The 17,153-nt window shown below is 40.7% G+C and overlaps 1 protein-coding gene across 2 annotated transcripts in view; it reads right to left on the bottom strand.

Annotated features, from left to right (window-relative positions):
- PPP2R5E (protein phosphatase 2 regulatory subunit B'epsilon) overlaps positions 1-17,153 on the bottom strand; it is a 140,656-nt gene that overhangs the window by 9,487 nt on the left and 114,016 nt on the right. For both annotated transcript variants that reach the window (XM_058567080.1, XM_058567079.1), the window contains exons 6-11: positions 8,859-8,989; positions 8,680-8,739; positions 7,584-7,692; positions 5,858-5,911; positions 5,703-5,753; positions 3,814-3,933 (exon numbers count right to left, since the gene is read on the bottom strand). In XM_058567080.1, coding sequence (XP_058423063.1) covers positions 3,814-3,933; positions 5,703-5,753; positions 5,858-5,911; positions 7,584-7,692; positions 8,680-8,739; positions 8,859-8,989 — 525 coding nt within the window. The remainder of the gene's footprint in view (positions 1-3,813; positions 3,934-5,702; positions 5,754-5,857; positions 5,912-7,583; positions 7,693-8,679; positions 8,740-8,858; positions 8,990-17,153) is intronic.

Here is a 17,153-nt window from a genome sequence, read left to right on the forward strand (position 1 = left end):
CTTGCCAGCTCAGATCCCTTTTCTCTGACCAGCACGCTATCAACTGACTCTATGAATTCAAAGGAAGCCCTCAAAAGAATAATCTAAAATATCTAAAAAGTAACCTAAAATAATAATTAAGATAACCCAAAATCTCAAAAAAATAATCTAAAATATCTAAAATGGGTATATATATATATATGGGGAAAGGAGAAAAAGTGTGGCCTCTTTCATTCATATAGATGAAGAAATTATGGTTTTAACTTAATAAATTAAATTTAAATTAAACTTAAATTTAATAATTAATTTAATAAAATGGTACAAGATGTAACCACCAATAGACTCTAAGAAATTAGAACCTTTCCATTTACATTATTCAACTTGGTTCAAAAAAAGTCCTGGGACTCATGAGGCACTAGACCCTGAGAGTACAGAGAAAACAATGAATTATTATTCAGTGTGTCCCAGACGCCAGCCACTGTGCTAAGTGTGTCACATACATAGTATCTCATTTAATCTTCACAACCAACGTTCAGAGTAGGCACCATTTTTCCTATTTTGCAAATCAGGAAACTGAGGATCAGAGTAGATAAGCCATTGCCTCAAGGTGACAACCTAGCAAGTGGCAGAGTCCAAAGTCCTGCTCTTAACTTCTTCACTCTGTTATCCCCACGTATCACTGAGGGGGATCTACTTGCCTATCCAATGGAAACTGTGATGGATGCTGCATCAGATACAGAATAGAGCGCCAGAGCAAAGAGCAGGCAGGACAATCCAGATGCCATGCGGGAGAGGAAGAGTGGCAGGAATGGAACACAGGAGGTGGCATCTACGCTGGGCTCTGAGGGAGGAAGGAAAGAAGGAAAGGGCATTCCAGGCTGAGGGAATCATGGAGAGGGGGACAGAGGCACCAACATGGACAATGTGTCTAGAAACCATGGAGCACATGGTGTGGCTGAGGCAGGTGGTGGGCAAGGCAAGGCAAGGCAAGGGAGGGGAGAGGAGGAGGAATGGGGATGAGGCTGTTCTGAAACTTAGAAGTGAAAGAGGAATTTTAAAGAGACCACAGGAGGATGCTAGCCAAGAAGGAGGGAACCAGGCTTTTCCTACATCCAGTTATGAGTCTAATGTGGACCTGCTACTTAATGCTAACAAGTATCCTAATCTCTGTGTCTACTTGCCAATATGTAAAATCACTTACAGAAAGAAAGTCAGTATCCAGCAAAGCCCCTTAAAGAGGAAAGGCGTTGTTTATGCAAAGTAAAAATCAGCAAGTCTGACACTAGGACAGAATCACTACTTTCCTGGGACTGACTGTCCTCCTGCACACATGGTGGCAGTGTCTCTAGCTCGGACCCTTCTGACCCCAATGCCACACCTGGGGCACGCAGTGAGAGGCATCTGGCTGCAGAGTGGCACTCGATAAATGTTTGTTGAATGAACCAATGAACATTTAATGAATGAATAAAGAACCTCTGTTCTCTTCCTTTCTTGGGTTCTTAGTTTTACTTTTGTCAAATAATTTTAAATTCCTTTTTCTTTCTCCTATGGACTGAATTGTGTCCCCCACCAAATTCCTATGTTGAGGTCCTAATCCCACAATGTGAGTGTATTTGGAGACAGGAGGTATTTGAGGTTAAATGAGGTCTTAAGGGAGGGTTCCTAATCTGATAGGCTTGGTGGCCTTATAAGAAGAGGAAGAGAGAGAGATCTCTTTTTCCTTCCACACACACGCACCAAGGAAAGGTCATGTGAGGACACGGTGAGAAGGTGGCTATCTGCAAGCCAGAAAGAGAGCCCTTACCAAGGGCAGACCATGCTGGCACTCTGATCGCAGACTTCCAGCCTACAGAACTATGAGAAATAAGTTTCTGTTACTTAAGCCACACAGTCTATGGTGTTTTGTTATGGAAGCCTGCTATGGTCTAAATGTTTATCTCCCCCCAAAACTCATATGTTGAGATCCTAACCCCCAAAGATGATGGTACTCGTAGGCGGGGGCTTTGGAAGGTACTTAAGTCATAAGAGTGCAGTCCTCATGAATGGGATTAGTGCCTTTTAAAAGAGGCTCCAGAGAGATCCCTAACCTCTTCCACCACGTGAGGATACAACAAGAAGTCTGCAACCCAGAAGACTGCCTCACCCAACCATGCTGGCACCCGGATCTCGGACTTCCAGCCTCCAGAACTGTGAGAAATAAATTTCTGTGGTTTATAAGCCACCCTGTCTGTGGTAGTTTGTTAGAGCAGCCTGACTATGACACATCCCCAGCTGACTAAGACACTTTGTCTCCTTTCAAGGCTTCTAAGCATCATTTAAGCCTCTCTGGTAATACTCATGTAAAAAGAGATTCCTGCTCCTTGCCCTCCATTACATCAAACATCCTGATGAAAACCGAAAACTAAGGCAAACAACGCAGATGTCTGAGCACCACAGGCCATGTGTGATATGCAAAACACCTACATAGTATCCTGCAATTGGGTTTTTTTTTTTAATCTAGACGTGTTATATCATCTGAATGTAACAGTTCACGTTAAAGTTTCTACTCTTTTTTTTTTTGGTGTTGTGGTACAATTGCAGAACTGTCATAAGATCACTGACTTGACATACTAAGACGTCTTTAGGTCAAAAATTAAAACAACAGCAACAGCTAGTGTCTCTAAGTATGCAGGATAATGACACCTCAGGGAAAAGCCCACATCAAGTCCACCAGGTGAGCAGTGTGGTTCTGTGCTGCCAACTACAATCTAAACAATCCCTTCAATCGACAGGCAGTATACAGAGTCAGTTCTCCAGGTCTGTGATCTGGACCTCTGGTGAGACAGCTAAAGGATAAAACCTAACGTGTTTTCACCCCAGCTCACCCTCTTCCCTCCCCTGTGGGTCCCACCTCACTGCAGCAATGGCGCCAACTGAGAAAAACTGCCCAGGTTCGCTTCCCTGTGTTCTCCTGGAGTGCCACAAGGAGGCAGAGCAGCGCCATGGGAAGGTCACAGGCTCTCATGAGAAGCTACACCTACTGACTCCACTCCCTAGTAACTTGGGACCTTGAGCAAATCATTCTCTGAGTCTCATTTTTCTTCATCTAGAAAATGGCCAAAAAAAAAGCTTCATAGGATCATTTGAAGTTTGAATGTATGCCAGCGTCCAGCACAGTGCAGAACATCAGGGTTCTCTTTTTCTCTGAAGCTTTACTTGGCATTTCTCTTACACACTACCGGAACTCCACCAGGCCACTTCTTATTCAGCTACATTACTCAAGACAAGCGATTTCACCACTCTGAGCCTCCGTGTTCACATCTGTACAAATCATAACGCCCTCCTTGCAGGGTGGCCATGAGAATTAAGTTACTGGACATAAAGCACCGTCACAGTGGCTGTCATGTAGCAGGTGCTCAAGATAAAGGTGATTATTATTAAAATTACCTATCACGTGAGAAAATAGCTAATAAAAACAAGTAGCGGGGGGGCCACCCCAGTGGCGCAAGTGGTTAAGCGCACGAGCTCCGCTGCGGTGGCCTGAGGTTCACAGGTTCAGACCCCGGGCGCGCAGCGACACACCGCTTGTTAAGCCATGCTGTGGCGGCGTCCCATATAAAGCGCAGGAAGATGGGCACGGATGTTAGCCCAGGGCCAGTCTTCCTCAGAAAAAAGGGAGGATTGGCATCAGATGTTAGCTCAGGGCTAGTCCTCCCCCGCAAAAAAAACAAAAAAACAAAAAAAAACCAACAAGTAGCTAGCATCCACTACATTTCTTTCAATACAAGTAAAACCTTACCAAAACAATACATGTTGTATAAGCCACTCTGGGCTCATGCCGTCTTTATTACTAACCTGAAAATGGGGGCTGGATACACACTTGGCAATTTGTTTAAACAAAGGTTCTTGAATTTTAACAAATTGTGAAGGTTCAATCACATCCAATATTTCCTCCAGCTCCCCAAGGAACATGACCTATAAATACATGGAAAACACAAAATGTCAGGCACTTCATTAAAAAATCCACATGAACGATGAGGATTAATGAGAGTTTGCACTGTTTTAAGAATAATTTAAACATAAAACCAAACAGGAACAAATCAGGCATTAACCCATGCTAGAGATGTTTGTTTCACAAGGAATTCACCAGAGGGTACTTGTTAAGAGCAAATTCCCTACAGCACTGAAAATATGATTCTATTCACTTTGGAAAAAATACTCCATGTGCTACATCTATTACAGAACAATGGGCCCCGACACACACTGCAGCAGGCCCCGGGAAAACAGGAACCTGTGGGGCTCTCCGCTTTGTTGCTATCAACCGAGCTATGTCCCCCCGACCCATATATTTTAAACAATGGGAGAGTGGCCCTCCTGCACGGACGTATAAAAGTCCACAGCAGCACATGCAGATACTCACCAATATTTACAGCCCCTGCTATGGGGTAGGTGCTCCTCTAAGATATACCAGTTAACAGAACATACAGAGTTGGAGAGACACAAATGAGCAGATTCACCCACACACGGGTTATCACTTGAGCACGTGCCGACCCAGTCTCCACACTCGCACACACTGACATACATACGCAAGGCGTGCATAATTGCTCACTATCGAGCACAATGACTCTCATGGCCTCAGTACCATGTGCCTCAAGAAACAGAGCTGTTAGGTCACAAAATGGAGCCAAATCACTAGCATTGTCAATCATTTTAAATATAATGGAAAACTGACAGAGAAATAAAAACCAGTTACCTATTTAAGCATGAAAAAATAACTATCTTAGAAAAGAATTAAGTATGCAATTAAAATATGAAAAATGACAATGTTTTCATATCTTGAGATGCATCTGGGTAGCAATGCATAGTTTACTTTCACCTACAGGTATTAAGAAATCAGACGATTTTCTGAAATTGTGTATTGTAGTGTTTTGGAGAATTGAAGCTGATTTGAGAAGGAAGGTGTTTCTGTTAAAAGCAAAATATAGTAGACCCTTGCCATTTGTCAAGATATATAAAGAAGTTCTTCCAAAATACTCCCAAAATGTAACACTAACAGCTGACCTTTTTTTCTGGGCCATTTTCCACATGGTTTCTGACCTTTCAGAAGAGTGGGTACAGACCTGGTGCCCAGCTAGGCTCCCCTCCAAGCTAAGCGCTCACTCCCCCACAATAACCTCACACCGCACGTGCGCAGGTAGGTCTCGGCAAAAGTACAAACGATTTTAAGTCGGAGATTTCCAGGGCTACTTGTGAACAGCTGAAACTAAAAGTCTGTAATATATTTTAAGATTGTATGTAGTTAAGATCCCAGCTACATGATGCTTTAAAGTGGGTATGTGGGCAGGCTGCTCTAGCATCCATTACAGTGACAGCAAAACCTCCATACTACGAAGGTGGTCACCAGGAAAGTGACATCAAGAGAGCTAGACAGCTGGATATGCGACCAGGGCCTGACTTGGGCTTCCCTGGGGCTGAGCAGCACCATGATAAAAGTTCAGGGTTCAGGAATCGGGAAGGCAGGTTTTCTCTAATCACCTATACTTAGCGTACCTGGGCAGGCTGTTTACCCTCTCTAAGTGCCAATTTCACAACTAGTAAAATGAGAATATTTACAATCCTGTCCTTAGAGAGCTACAATGAGGATTACATGAGATAATGCATTTTTACACGTGCTTATTAGTTCAGTGCCTGGCACTCAGCAGAGCATTTAGTAAGCTATTAACAGACTGACACCAAGTGCTTACCTCTTTTTGACTACAGGTTTTGGGCCAAAATTTCATTAACCCCCTAATAACCTAAAATAAAAAGAAGAAAAACAAATGGCACTTAATTTCTCATATACACTCCATGAAAAGTGGTCTTTTCTTAAGTTTTTTGAAATTATGGAAAAAATACTTACTGGTTCTGTGAGTGAAGGATCTTTCTCCAGAAACTGTACTATGCAATATGCCAACTAGAGAAATAAGAAATGAAAGACAAAATTGGAAATTCTACATACTAAGGGCTCAAAAGATGTATTTTTAAAACTTCCTAAAAAGTTTCCAGACTCTGGTCTTAGTATCTTCACGTTCAATCCATTTTAAAAATAAAATATATATAAAGCAAAATAAAAAGCTACTTTTTCAAGGCAAAGATTAACACTAATAAGGCTCCAGGGGAATTTTCTTAAAAATAATGTTGAGACATGAAGTATCCAGATAATGAACAGCAGAGGTGAAATCTCACACTCAGCATATTGAAAGCATCTCATCCACAGTGAGCTACATCTCATGGGCTTCCTTTCTCTCTTTGCTAACATCAACAGTGCTGGCTTTTACTGTGGTTCCAGAAGAATCCGAGATGAGAAGCAGGCACTTACTAAAAACCATACTGACTGCCTGAAATGGCACATGCAAACTAAAGCAGTTTCATGGAGATAGAAGGTTGTACCTGCCATGGTTAGAGTGCAGAGAGATATGAAGAGTTCTACACCTGATGCTAACTCATCTAGGTAAGAATTCTTTTAAGTGATCGCGAAATGTGAGATCCTATTTCAAAAACTAGAGGCAAGATTTGTAAAAGGGTTCGTAAAGATTCTTGGACAAGAAATCTACTCTTGCGAAACAACATTTAATGGTGTTGTAAATTAGAAGCATATGGACTAATTTTTCCTTGAAACACAGAATTTCACATTTAAAGAGGAACACTGCTCAGAAAAATGTGTTACATTTTTATGCAAACTCAAAACATTCCCACTGAGGGGAGGGGGCACTCAGAGATTTGAAATACTAAAATTCAAATGCCACTAGATCATTTATGTACCCCCTAGTGACATGCTTCCCATATGAGTCAGTGTTAACATGGAAATTGGCCTGAGGACAAGACAGAGTAATGGAGGCTAAAAATAAAAAGATGTAGAGGGGCCAGCCCAGTGGCGCAGTGGTTAAGTTCCACGTCCTCCACTTCAGTGGCCTGGGTTCATGGGTTCGGATCCCGGGCGCAGACCTACATCACTCATCAAGCCATGCTGTGGTGGTGACCCACATACAAATAGAGGAAAGACTGGCACAGATGTTAGCTCAGGGCCAATCTTCCTCAAGCAAAAAACAAAAAAAAAGAAGAAGATTAGCAACAGATGTTAGCTCAGGGTCAATCTCGCTCACCAAAAAAAATAAAAATAAGAAATAAAAATAATTAAATAAAAAGATGTGAAAACACTGATCAATTTACTTCTGAAAGTCTTTATTTGCAAATGAACTAGAAGAGGGGGCAAAGGGCAATGGATAGACTAATGCAAAACAAGGATGCCAAATTATTTAAGAACATTCAAAAATGATTACACATGTCCAAAGATCTGAATCTGAAAAGCCCACATACACTTTATTATATGCAACATGTTCAATATATAATGGTATGAACTTGGGCAAGCCGTAAAATGAAATGACTAAACAAACGCTCCTCCCACTTAAAAAATATTCCCATGATTCTCCCAGGCATAGAACAAAGTATACACCTTTTTATTTTCCTTGGGGAGTATTTTAAACTTTAACAAGTCCTTTTTTCAAATTAAGTAAATACCAATAGCAAAGAAACATTGGATTTGCAAACTTTATTTTACTTCCAAAAGCACTTGTACAAAATTCTACCTGGGCGTGGAAGAGTGACAAGCTCCTGACAGTGTGTAAAGGGATCAATACTTTCACCAGAAACTGTTTGTGTTCTGCCTTCAGAGGTAAAGCAAAGCCATTGATAATACTGCAAAAAGAAAAGAGACATGAATTAGCAATGTTACCACAACAAGCTAAACTGAGACAAACTGTTCTTCTGAAATCAGGTTAAATCTTAATCAGTTTACATTTGGTCCAGAACAACCCAAAACCCATCCCAGTGGCATTCAAGATTTCTTAGTTACTTCAAAGAATACATTTAAGTAGAAAGACGGTTTAAGAGAAGAAAATTTGCTTATGATTTCCCAGCTAAGGCTCCTGTGCTCTTAAAGCTAGTTGGATGGTTTCCAAAACAATTTGTATCAACAACTCTCTATTTTTCCTTTCCTCTTTTCCTCCCATAAATAATTGCCTGCCTTGCTGACTTATGACCCTTTCCATTTCCAGACATCATTCCTTCCCATCCCTGAAATCTCTGCTCAGACCAAGAATACCCATGGATATGAAGCCCAGCCCAGAGAGGTCACAGAGAAAATGAAGTGACTCCACCTTCTTTTTCTCCTCATATTAGGAGAGACTACGTAATCACCCCATCCAGTTACATAAGCCTCCCTTGTGTGTAGAAACCTACACAACAGCTGTCTCTTTCTAATTCATTCTACTACCCCAGGCAGCAGCTGTTGAAGAACTACACCTGGGTACACAGTTCCTTTGAAAATGGCAACCTTTCCAATTTATTATAAACTTGCTTTCAAAAGATATGGCAAGACAGGTAGCTAGAAACTAACAAGAATAAGATGTTTTAAAGTAACTGCCCTGACTGCAATTAGATGTACCCTCTCTGTAGTAATGAATAAACTGTTCGCTCTTTCCGTCATTCTAGTAAAATTATCAATGCGTAATTGGGGAACAAGGGAACAAGAAACTGCATCGTGTAGAGCCTGTTGGGAAACATGCTGAAAGCATAAATGAGAGTCCCTGACGTACACACAGTGCGAGATCTAGGTCAACACTTCCTGTGCCACCTGAACCTAATTTTCACCTGAGATTAGCAATTAGCTAAAAATGTGCTTACCTCCCTAATATTTCCAGCAATTCAGCTACACCATTGAAGTGTTCTGTTTCATAAACAAACCTTTAAAAAAGAAAAGAAAGAATAAAGTCAGTACACTATGTTCAAATATTTGAGGTTTACTTAATACTTCTATAAAACCTCCAACTTTGCTTCTCCATTTGCCCCCACCCTCCACTTACCTTAGAAAAATATTGTTAATCTGTTTTCGGATAAATGCTCTAAGACCAAGAAACTTGCCATAAATTCTGTGTAAGACTGTTTTTAAGTAGTCCCGTTCCCGAGGGTCTTCACTGTCAAATAACTCCAAAAGCTGTTGTAAATGAAAGACAGAGTAGCTGTCAAACATGGTTCAGGAGAGGATTTAGGAATTCTGCTGCTCATTATTTAAAATCCCTTCCTTCCTTCCTTAAAAATTTATTGAGTATCTCTTATGTGCCAGGCACAGTGCTAGTCTTTGGGAATACAGTGACAAGTCAGACAAGGGGTTTATATTCTAGTGAAGAGATACACAATAATAACAACAACCATAACAATAATAAGAGCAAAAACGAACACACATACAGCATTTAGTATGATCATCAGGCAATTTTCCCATCAGGTAATCTTCTAAGCAATCTACTTTTATATCAATACTCCCCATGAGGTAGTTTTATCTCCATTTTACAAATGAAGAAATTAGAGCACAGAGATGTTAAGTAACTTGTTCATGGTGTCACAGCTACTAAGTCGTAGAGCTGGGATTTGAACCGAAGCAGTTGAGGCCGTAGAGTCCATTATCTCAACCACTGCACTACTATAACATAAGCTACCTACTGGGCTTATGTTCCCAATATACAGTTAAGATAAGCCTTCAGCTCTACCAGAGCATACAGGCAAATGAAACAAGCTAAACCAAAGCAAACATCACAAAGTCCCCAATGATCCTGGCAATGCGCTCTTTCTAGATCTTGGTTCTTGTAACATGAGTGTGCTCACTTTGTCAATATTCAATGAGTTGAACATTTACTATTTCTTTATGTATGTTATACACGAAGAACATTTTTTAAGTTCCCAATCATTTGTAATCTAAAGTCAATAACTGAAATCTAAAGTCACAACATGTCAACCTAAAAACTTGTACATGAATTTTCATAGCAGCATGATTCATAATAGCCAAAAAGTGGAAACAACCCAAATGTCCATCAACTGATGCATGGATAAGCAAAATGTGCCACAATGGAATATTATTCGCCCATAAAAAGGAATGTTACTACATATATATGTTACTACATGGATGAAATTTTCAAATACCATGCTAAGTGAAAAAAGCCAGACACAAAAGGCCACATACTGTATGATTCCATTTATATAAAATATCCACAACAGGCAAATCCATAGAAACAGAAAGTAGAATGAGGAGTGACTCCTAATAAGTATGGCATTTGTTGGGGGATGATAAAAATGTTCTGCAACAATATTGCAGCAGTGACGGTTACAGAACTCCATGAATATACTAAACAACACAGAACTGTACACTTTAAAAGGGTAAATTTTATGGCATATAAATTACATCTCAATAAAACCGCTTTTTTTTTTTAAAGTGACAGTAGGCAGGTTCCTCTGGCTGAAGAACAAACTTGGAGACTGGTTTGAATTTTACTGAGTTCTTCAAACATTCATTATTATCACAATAAAGCAAAACTCATAGTTCTAATGTTGACTCATAGCAAACATTTCAAGAGCATATAGAGAGCATACGAATGAACGCAGACTGCCCTAATTATCAAAAAAGCTTCAAGACATACCTAAGCATGATTTCAGGTGACTAAGGCCCAAGCATGAGACTGACAGCAGAAGAATAACTCAGTGGGCAGTAATCAAATAAATTTCCTACTTTTGTTTGGTGCTTTTCTTTTAACAAAAGACAGTTAATAGACACAAAAAATAGCCCTTCGAATAATGACAGGAAGCACAAACTGAAGGATAGTCTTCAAAAACAGGCAGTGAGACAGACGCAGTTTTTGGCAACACAATGTCATCCATCCATTCATTCAAAAAATGAATACTTCAAATAAATATGTATACCTATTAAGAGCCAACCACGGGGCAAGGCGTCAGGGATACAATGATGAGGAAGACAGACACAATCTGCTTCCACAGAGTCTTGTCTAATGAGAGATACTGATAAATAAACAGCATGATAAGTGGTTCAGGATGTTATATAAATACATAGCAGACATATCTACTCTACTTGGGAGAAGTGGAGTGATCAGGGAAGGCTTCCTGAGGAAGTGACATCCAGGCTGACCCATGAAGAAATTAGGAGCTAGAGGTGGGGGAAGTGTTCACGGCAGATTCAATAGCACATACCTTCACCAGCAGCCTATCCAAACAGAAGATGTTGTTAAAATATCTGCCATCTCTCTGCCCACTTAACCATGCAATCAATCAACAAATCAATCTTTGCACATGCCAGGGATTGTCCTCGTTGCTGGGCACACACACACTAGTGAACAAACTTGGAGCCCACAGGGAAAGTAACGAGCAAGTCAACTATATATTTCCACAGGAAAGAGACTAAGAAAGATACGTGACCCCCATAGGCCAAAAAGGCCCCACGGGCTCAGTCTCTCTCATCTACTACAGGCACAAAATGACTTGAGACCTCTAACCTACCCATTCCTTGTTAATGGGAAAAATCAACCTTTTGAGTTCTATTTTTTTAATTTGGTTTCTATTTTCAAATGTTGTAAAAAAGAGCTTAATGAGTAATTCACAACCAACATAATAGAAGGCTTGAGGGGGTGTACTGTTAGCAAAGCTTGAATCAACTATGCTTACGTACTGTTAATCTTAAGAGTTTAATGAAAACATAATAATTAAACAAAAAGTACTTAACTAATGTTTTCATTAGGCCCTCAAAGAAAATGTATTCCCAGGCACCTAACTTGAGTCACTTACAAAGCCACAAGCATTATATATATATATCACGTTCTATGAGAGAAAGATGAACTGCAGTATATAAATTACTTGTCTGCTGCTCTATAGAACACACTCAATGATTTTATGATGTACGAGACAAAAGTATAATAGCACATAGGCCAAAATAAGGGGGAGTAGGATGAGTTCTGATTTCCAAAAACAAATAATATGTGTGTGCTTAGTCATATATACACTCCAAACACTCCCCTCAAAAAAGCAATGAGAAATACAATCCAGCATCTGTAAAGGCCTATGTAGACGGTGCCTTCCACAATATAACAGGCAACTTGTTTTCAGAAAAAGAAGCTGGAGAGTTTCCAAGGTGATTACAGAGCAAAGACAGACCTGTCAATATGCTGACTCCTCGTTTACAAAACCAGCCTTCCTGAAGCCAACGAACAGGGAGGAACTGTGTGGTGATTTAGCCAAAGAACCCTCCTTTGAACCTCATAACAAACCTACGGCGAAATGAGAAGGGCACGTGAAAAAGACAGTAAGGCTCTTCCAGATAGACATGGGAGACTGAACCTCCATCCTCCTCTTGAACCCTCCCTGAAATGAGTAAAGGAATAAAAATGGAAGAAACCACAAGGCAGAGAAGATTGGAGAGCAGATTAGACAAATGTGCACACTTTTCAAAGACGGAAAGTGGATGGCAAGGGGTAACTATCTTAGGTTTCCTCTTTCTCCACTGTGCTAAGTGTTGTTCCATTCTGCCAGCAGGGAGGGAAGCCAACAAGAAGCAAGCCAATTCATACCAGAGAACCCTTAAAAGGCTTAAGAATTGAAGGCATCAGATATATCTGATGGCAAGGGTGTGAGGAGCTAAAAACAGGAGGACTGGTTGAAAGTTTGTGGAAGGAGTAACAAGACTTCCCAGAGCCCTGTCTCATGCAGTGTACTCAAGATTTACACTCCAAGTCTGGAGAGAATAAATGAGCAAGTCTCCAGTCTTGGAGACATCACACACAGCTAAGTGAAGCACTTATTGAAAATAATGGGATTAAGTAAAACTTTTCGGATCCCGGGCTCACCCGACGCGCTGCTTCTCCGGCCATGCTGAGGCCGCGTCCCACATACAGCAACTAGAAGGATGTGCAGCTATGACACACAACTATCTACTGGGGCTTTGGGGGGAAAAAATAAATAAATAAAATCTTTAAAAAAAAAAAAAGAAAAGAATGGGATTAAGTAAAACTCTGATGCTGAAGAGTGTGACCTTTGCCAGCCGCCTTCCCTGACTAAGCTTCTCATTCTGGATGAGGCAGAAGATTAGAAGATCCCTTTTTAGGGAAACTGACAGTCTCAAGAGGAAACACCTAGAAATATACTAATATCTGAGGGTAGCCAATGAAATGGCAAGCTCTCTGTCCAATGTGCCAAGTGTCTCCCACACATACATGCATGTGTACACTCACACACAGGTTCTTAGAGGCTTTTTGATAACTAACATGTAACTATGAATATGAAAGGATCACCAGACATTCTAACATAAAAGACAGAGATCAAAACAAACAATCATAAAGAACTCAAAGGAAATAGCCACAACACAAGGAGGAGAGAAAAACTGCAAAAAAAAACCTATAACATCCTCAGAAATAAATATATTGCATCTCTGAAACAAAAACAGGATGCTATTGCAGATGAATATTCAGAAAATAAAAAAGAGCTTTTGGAAATTCAAAAGTGTAACAGAAATAAAAATTTCAGAAGGGCTAGAACATTAAAATGAGCAAATCTACCAAGAAAGTATAACCAAAAGACAAAGATAATACCTGGAAGAAAGAAGATAAGAAAATTTGAGGATCAATTCAGAAGGTCCAACATACAACTAATAGGCATTCCAAATAGGCAAAGAGACAGAAAAACAGAGAAAATGAAGACAAGGAAATTATCTGAGGAAGAATTCAATCCAATTTTCCAGAAAAAAGGACATGAGTTTCAGTATAGATAAGGGCCATTGTGTCGTCTGCACAATGAATGAACAGAAACCCACAACAAAGCACATCACTTTGAAGTTTCTAGATATTGGGGACAGAGTAGATCTCAAAAGCTTACAGAGAAAGGAGGTCACTAAAAAGGATAAGGAGTTCAGCTGGCACAGGACTTCTCAATAACAACACTGGAAGCTAGAAGACAATGGAGTAATTCCTTAAAACTTCTGAGGGAGTGTGGGTTCCAATCTATAAATCTATATCTAGCCAAAATGTCAATCAAGTATGTGGGTAGAATAAAGATGTTTTCAGAGAAGCAGGTCTCAAAACATTTTGTGATATTGTGATTTATAATAAGAAATATATATTTAATCTTTGTCCACTGTTCCTGGCACATAGTTCCTAAAACTTTTGGAATTTCCCAAGCGACAAGAGCAGCAAAGGCATGTTTTGTACGTTAATGAGATGACTCACAGAGGGCACCTAAGGATGAGGGCTGATTGCCAGGAGAATAGATCATGTGATTAGAGGGTTGGAACTTCAGTGCCACCCCCTTGACCTCTGGGGAGGGGAGGGGGTTGGAGGTTGAATCAATCACCAATGCCCAATGATTTAATCAATCAGGCCTATGTAACGGTGCCTCCATAAAAACCCAAAAGGACTGGGTTCAGAGAGCTTCCAGGCTGGTGAACACATGGAGATTCCAGGAAAGTGGTGAGCTCAGAGAGGGCATGGAAGCTCCACACCCTTTCCCCACACCGTGCCCTATGCATCTCTTCCATCTGGCTGTTCCTGAGTTATATCCTTTTATAATAAACCAGTAATCTAATAAGTAAATGTTTCTCTGAGTTCTGTAAGCTGCTTTAGCCAAGTAATCGAACCCAAGGAGGGGGTCATTGGATCCTCCAATCTATAGCCAGTCAGACAAAAGCACAGGTGATAACCTGGCATCCGGTGTGTGCCTGGGGCGGGGGGAGGGGGTCAGCCTTGTAGGACTGAGGCCTTAACCTGCGGAATCTGACACTATCTTCAGGTAGATAGTGTCAGAATTGAGTTGAATTGTAGGACACCCAGCTGGTGTCTGAGAATTGCCTGTTGGTATGCGGGAACCCCCACCCTGCACCCTCTTCCACACAGGAACTGGGTCTATAACCCCTTCAAATTTACATCCCATTCATGTTCTTTTAGGAAGCATCTAGAGGATGTATTCCACCAAAACGAAAGAGAGGAAACTAAGCAAGTAAAGACACAGTCCAGAAGAGTGGCAAGGATGACCGATCCTGGAAGTCCCAGGATGACCACTGTGGATAGAGGCTAGAGGAGGCAACCAGTGACAACCAGAGCAGGCCATGGATCCAGGAAGGAGACCTACAAGAAAAAAAATTAGAACTGACAGACTAGCTGATGTGTAGGCCATACTGGGAAGAGCTATACGGTGCTCTCAGAGAATTAACAGATGAACTAGTGGCCAATATGCAGGAAAGCAAGCAAGTGAAAAATAAGGCAACTATTAATTCCAGGGGTTTAAAAAAAAAAAGCCCTACAAGAAATGCAATTATAGCATATGTGCCTCAGCTGAACAACATGTACACAGTCATACTAATGCAAACACTACAATTTGATTTAATTAAATTTTGTGACATAACTAGTTGAAAACATACAGAGAAGGAAGATATAGAGGGAGACATATAATGGTTTATAGTAGGAACTGATAAAATCTAAAATGAAAAATTAAGACATAGCAGTATAAGGATGCTATTTTATTTTTTATTTTTTATTTTTTCGCTGAGGAAGAGGCACCCTGAGCTAACACCTGTGCCAATCCTCCTCTATTTTATATGTGGGACACTGCCACAGCATGGCTTGATGAGCGGTGTGTAGGTCCGAGCCCGGGATCCGAACCCACAAACCCCAGGAAGCCGAAGTGGAGCCCACAAACTTAATCACTACGCCACCGGGCCAGCCCCCCAAGGATGTTATTTTAGAAATATGGAGATAAATACGAAAAATAGCTGGAAGACTTGAATGTGGTTACTTCTGAGGAATGAGACTCTGGATTGGGGAAGGATGAGGCAGGGGATTGCTATTTTTAATTAAAAACCATATAAATATATTTGAATTTTTTAAATAGACATTATTTTGTTAATTAAAACTATTTTTAAAAATTTAAAGCAAAGGACTTGAAACAAAAAGCCCAACTACCCTCTACTACAACAAAGCAGCAACTGCCCTGCCCTAGTCCACGTACAGAAAGATTTTAACGAACATAAGAAATCCTCAAGTAGGCAATCAATGGAATTAGTTCTGAACACTTTCATCCAAACTAAAATCAGATATCCACATATCTGGGTTTGTTTGGGTTTTTTTGTTGTTGTTTTTTGGGGTTTTTGTGTATGTGAGAGGAAGATTAGCCCTGAGCTAACATCGGATGCCAATCCTCCTCTTTTTACTGAGGAAGATTGGTCCTAGGCTAACATCCGTGCCCATCTTCCTCTACTTTATATGGGACGCCGCCACAGCATGGCTTGACAAGCAGTGCATCGGTGCGTGCCCGGGATCCAAACCGGCGAACCCCGGGCTGCCGAAGCAGAGCACGCACACTTCACCACTATGCCACCAGGCCGGCCCCTCTGGGTTTGTTTTAACCTTAGCTATTCTACTACCTGAAAATTTTTATCTTCCTAATATCTTCTCCTTGACGAAGTAATGCACATGGAGAAAACAGCCCAGAACCAAGAAACAAGAGCCAATGGCAGCCTGACTCCAATGAATCAGAACAACTTAAGAGGACCACTCCAGATATGAAATTAGCCGACCAAAGGGCAACCACTAGAAAGCACAGTGGGGATTAGGGATCAACAGATTGCATACCATAAACTTCTAGCAATTCTGACTTCAAGACCCCTACGGAAATTTAGTATAAAAATTTCAAAGGTGTAAGGCATACAAATATTGACAACTCTGCCAACTCACAAGCTTTTATTTTCTTCCTAATTTCAGGCATTCTTCTCACAAACCAGAAAAGTCCCTTCTTTTCTCCCTCAAGCATTCATTCTATCTGATTCAAGAAAACTTTGCGATTTAAATCTTTAAGACAACCAATCTGGTCAGCATTTCGAGAACGAGCTGTTATGCTACACAATGACGCACTTAGTGGTATGCAGGCAGGGACTAGCTATATAATTTGCAGGGTCCAGTGCAAAATAAAAAAGGCGGTGCTTCCTATTCAATAAGTATTAAGAATTTCAAGACAGCAACAGCAAAGCGTTAAACCAAGCACAGGGCCCTTCTCAGCCCGGGGCCCTGTGCCCCTGCACAAGCTGCATGCCCATGTAGCTGGCTCTGGATGCAGGAGTCAGAGCAGTAAAGCCTTTCTTTTTAAGGTTTTTGAGTGACAAGCTGGACAGGATAGGACGAGGTGATTTATTGTTAATTGGTAATGGCTATCTGATACAATTCCTAGTAGAAGTAAATTCTCTAACGTTATATTTGCTATAGACTCTGAGAGAAATGTAAACATTTTGACATATTCAAGGAACTTGTTTGGAAAACAGTTCTTTGTATTGAAGCTGAGATTCA

This window comes from Diceros bicornis, chromosome 24 (genome assembly GCF_020826845.1).
Source record: "Diceros bicornis minor isolate mBicDic1 chromosome 24, mDicBic1.mat.cur, whole genome shotgun sequence".
NCBI lineage: Eukaryota > Metazoa > Chordata > Mammalia > Perissodactyla > Rhinocerotidae > Diceros > Diceros bicornis.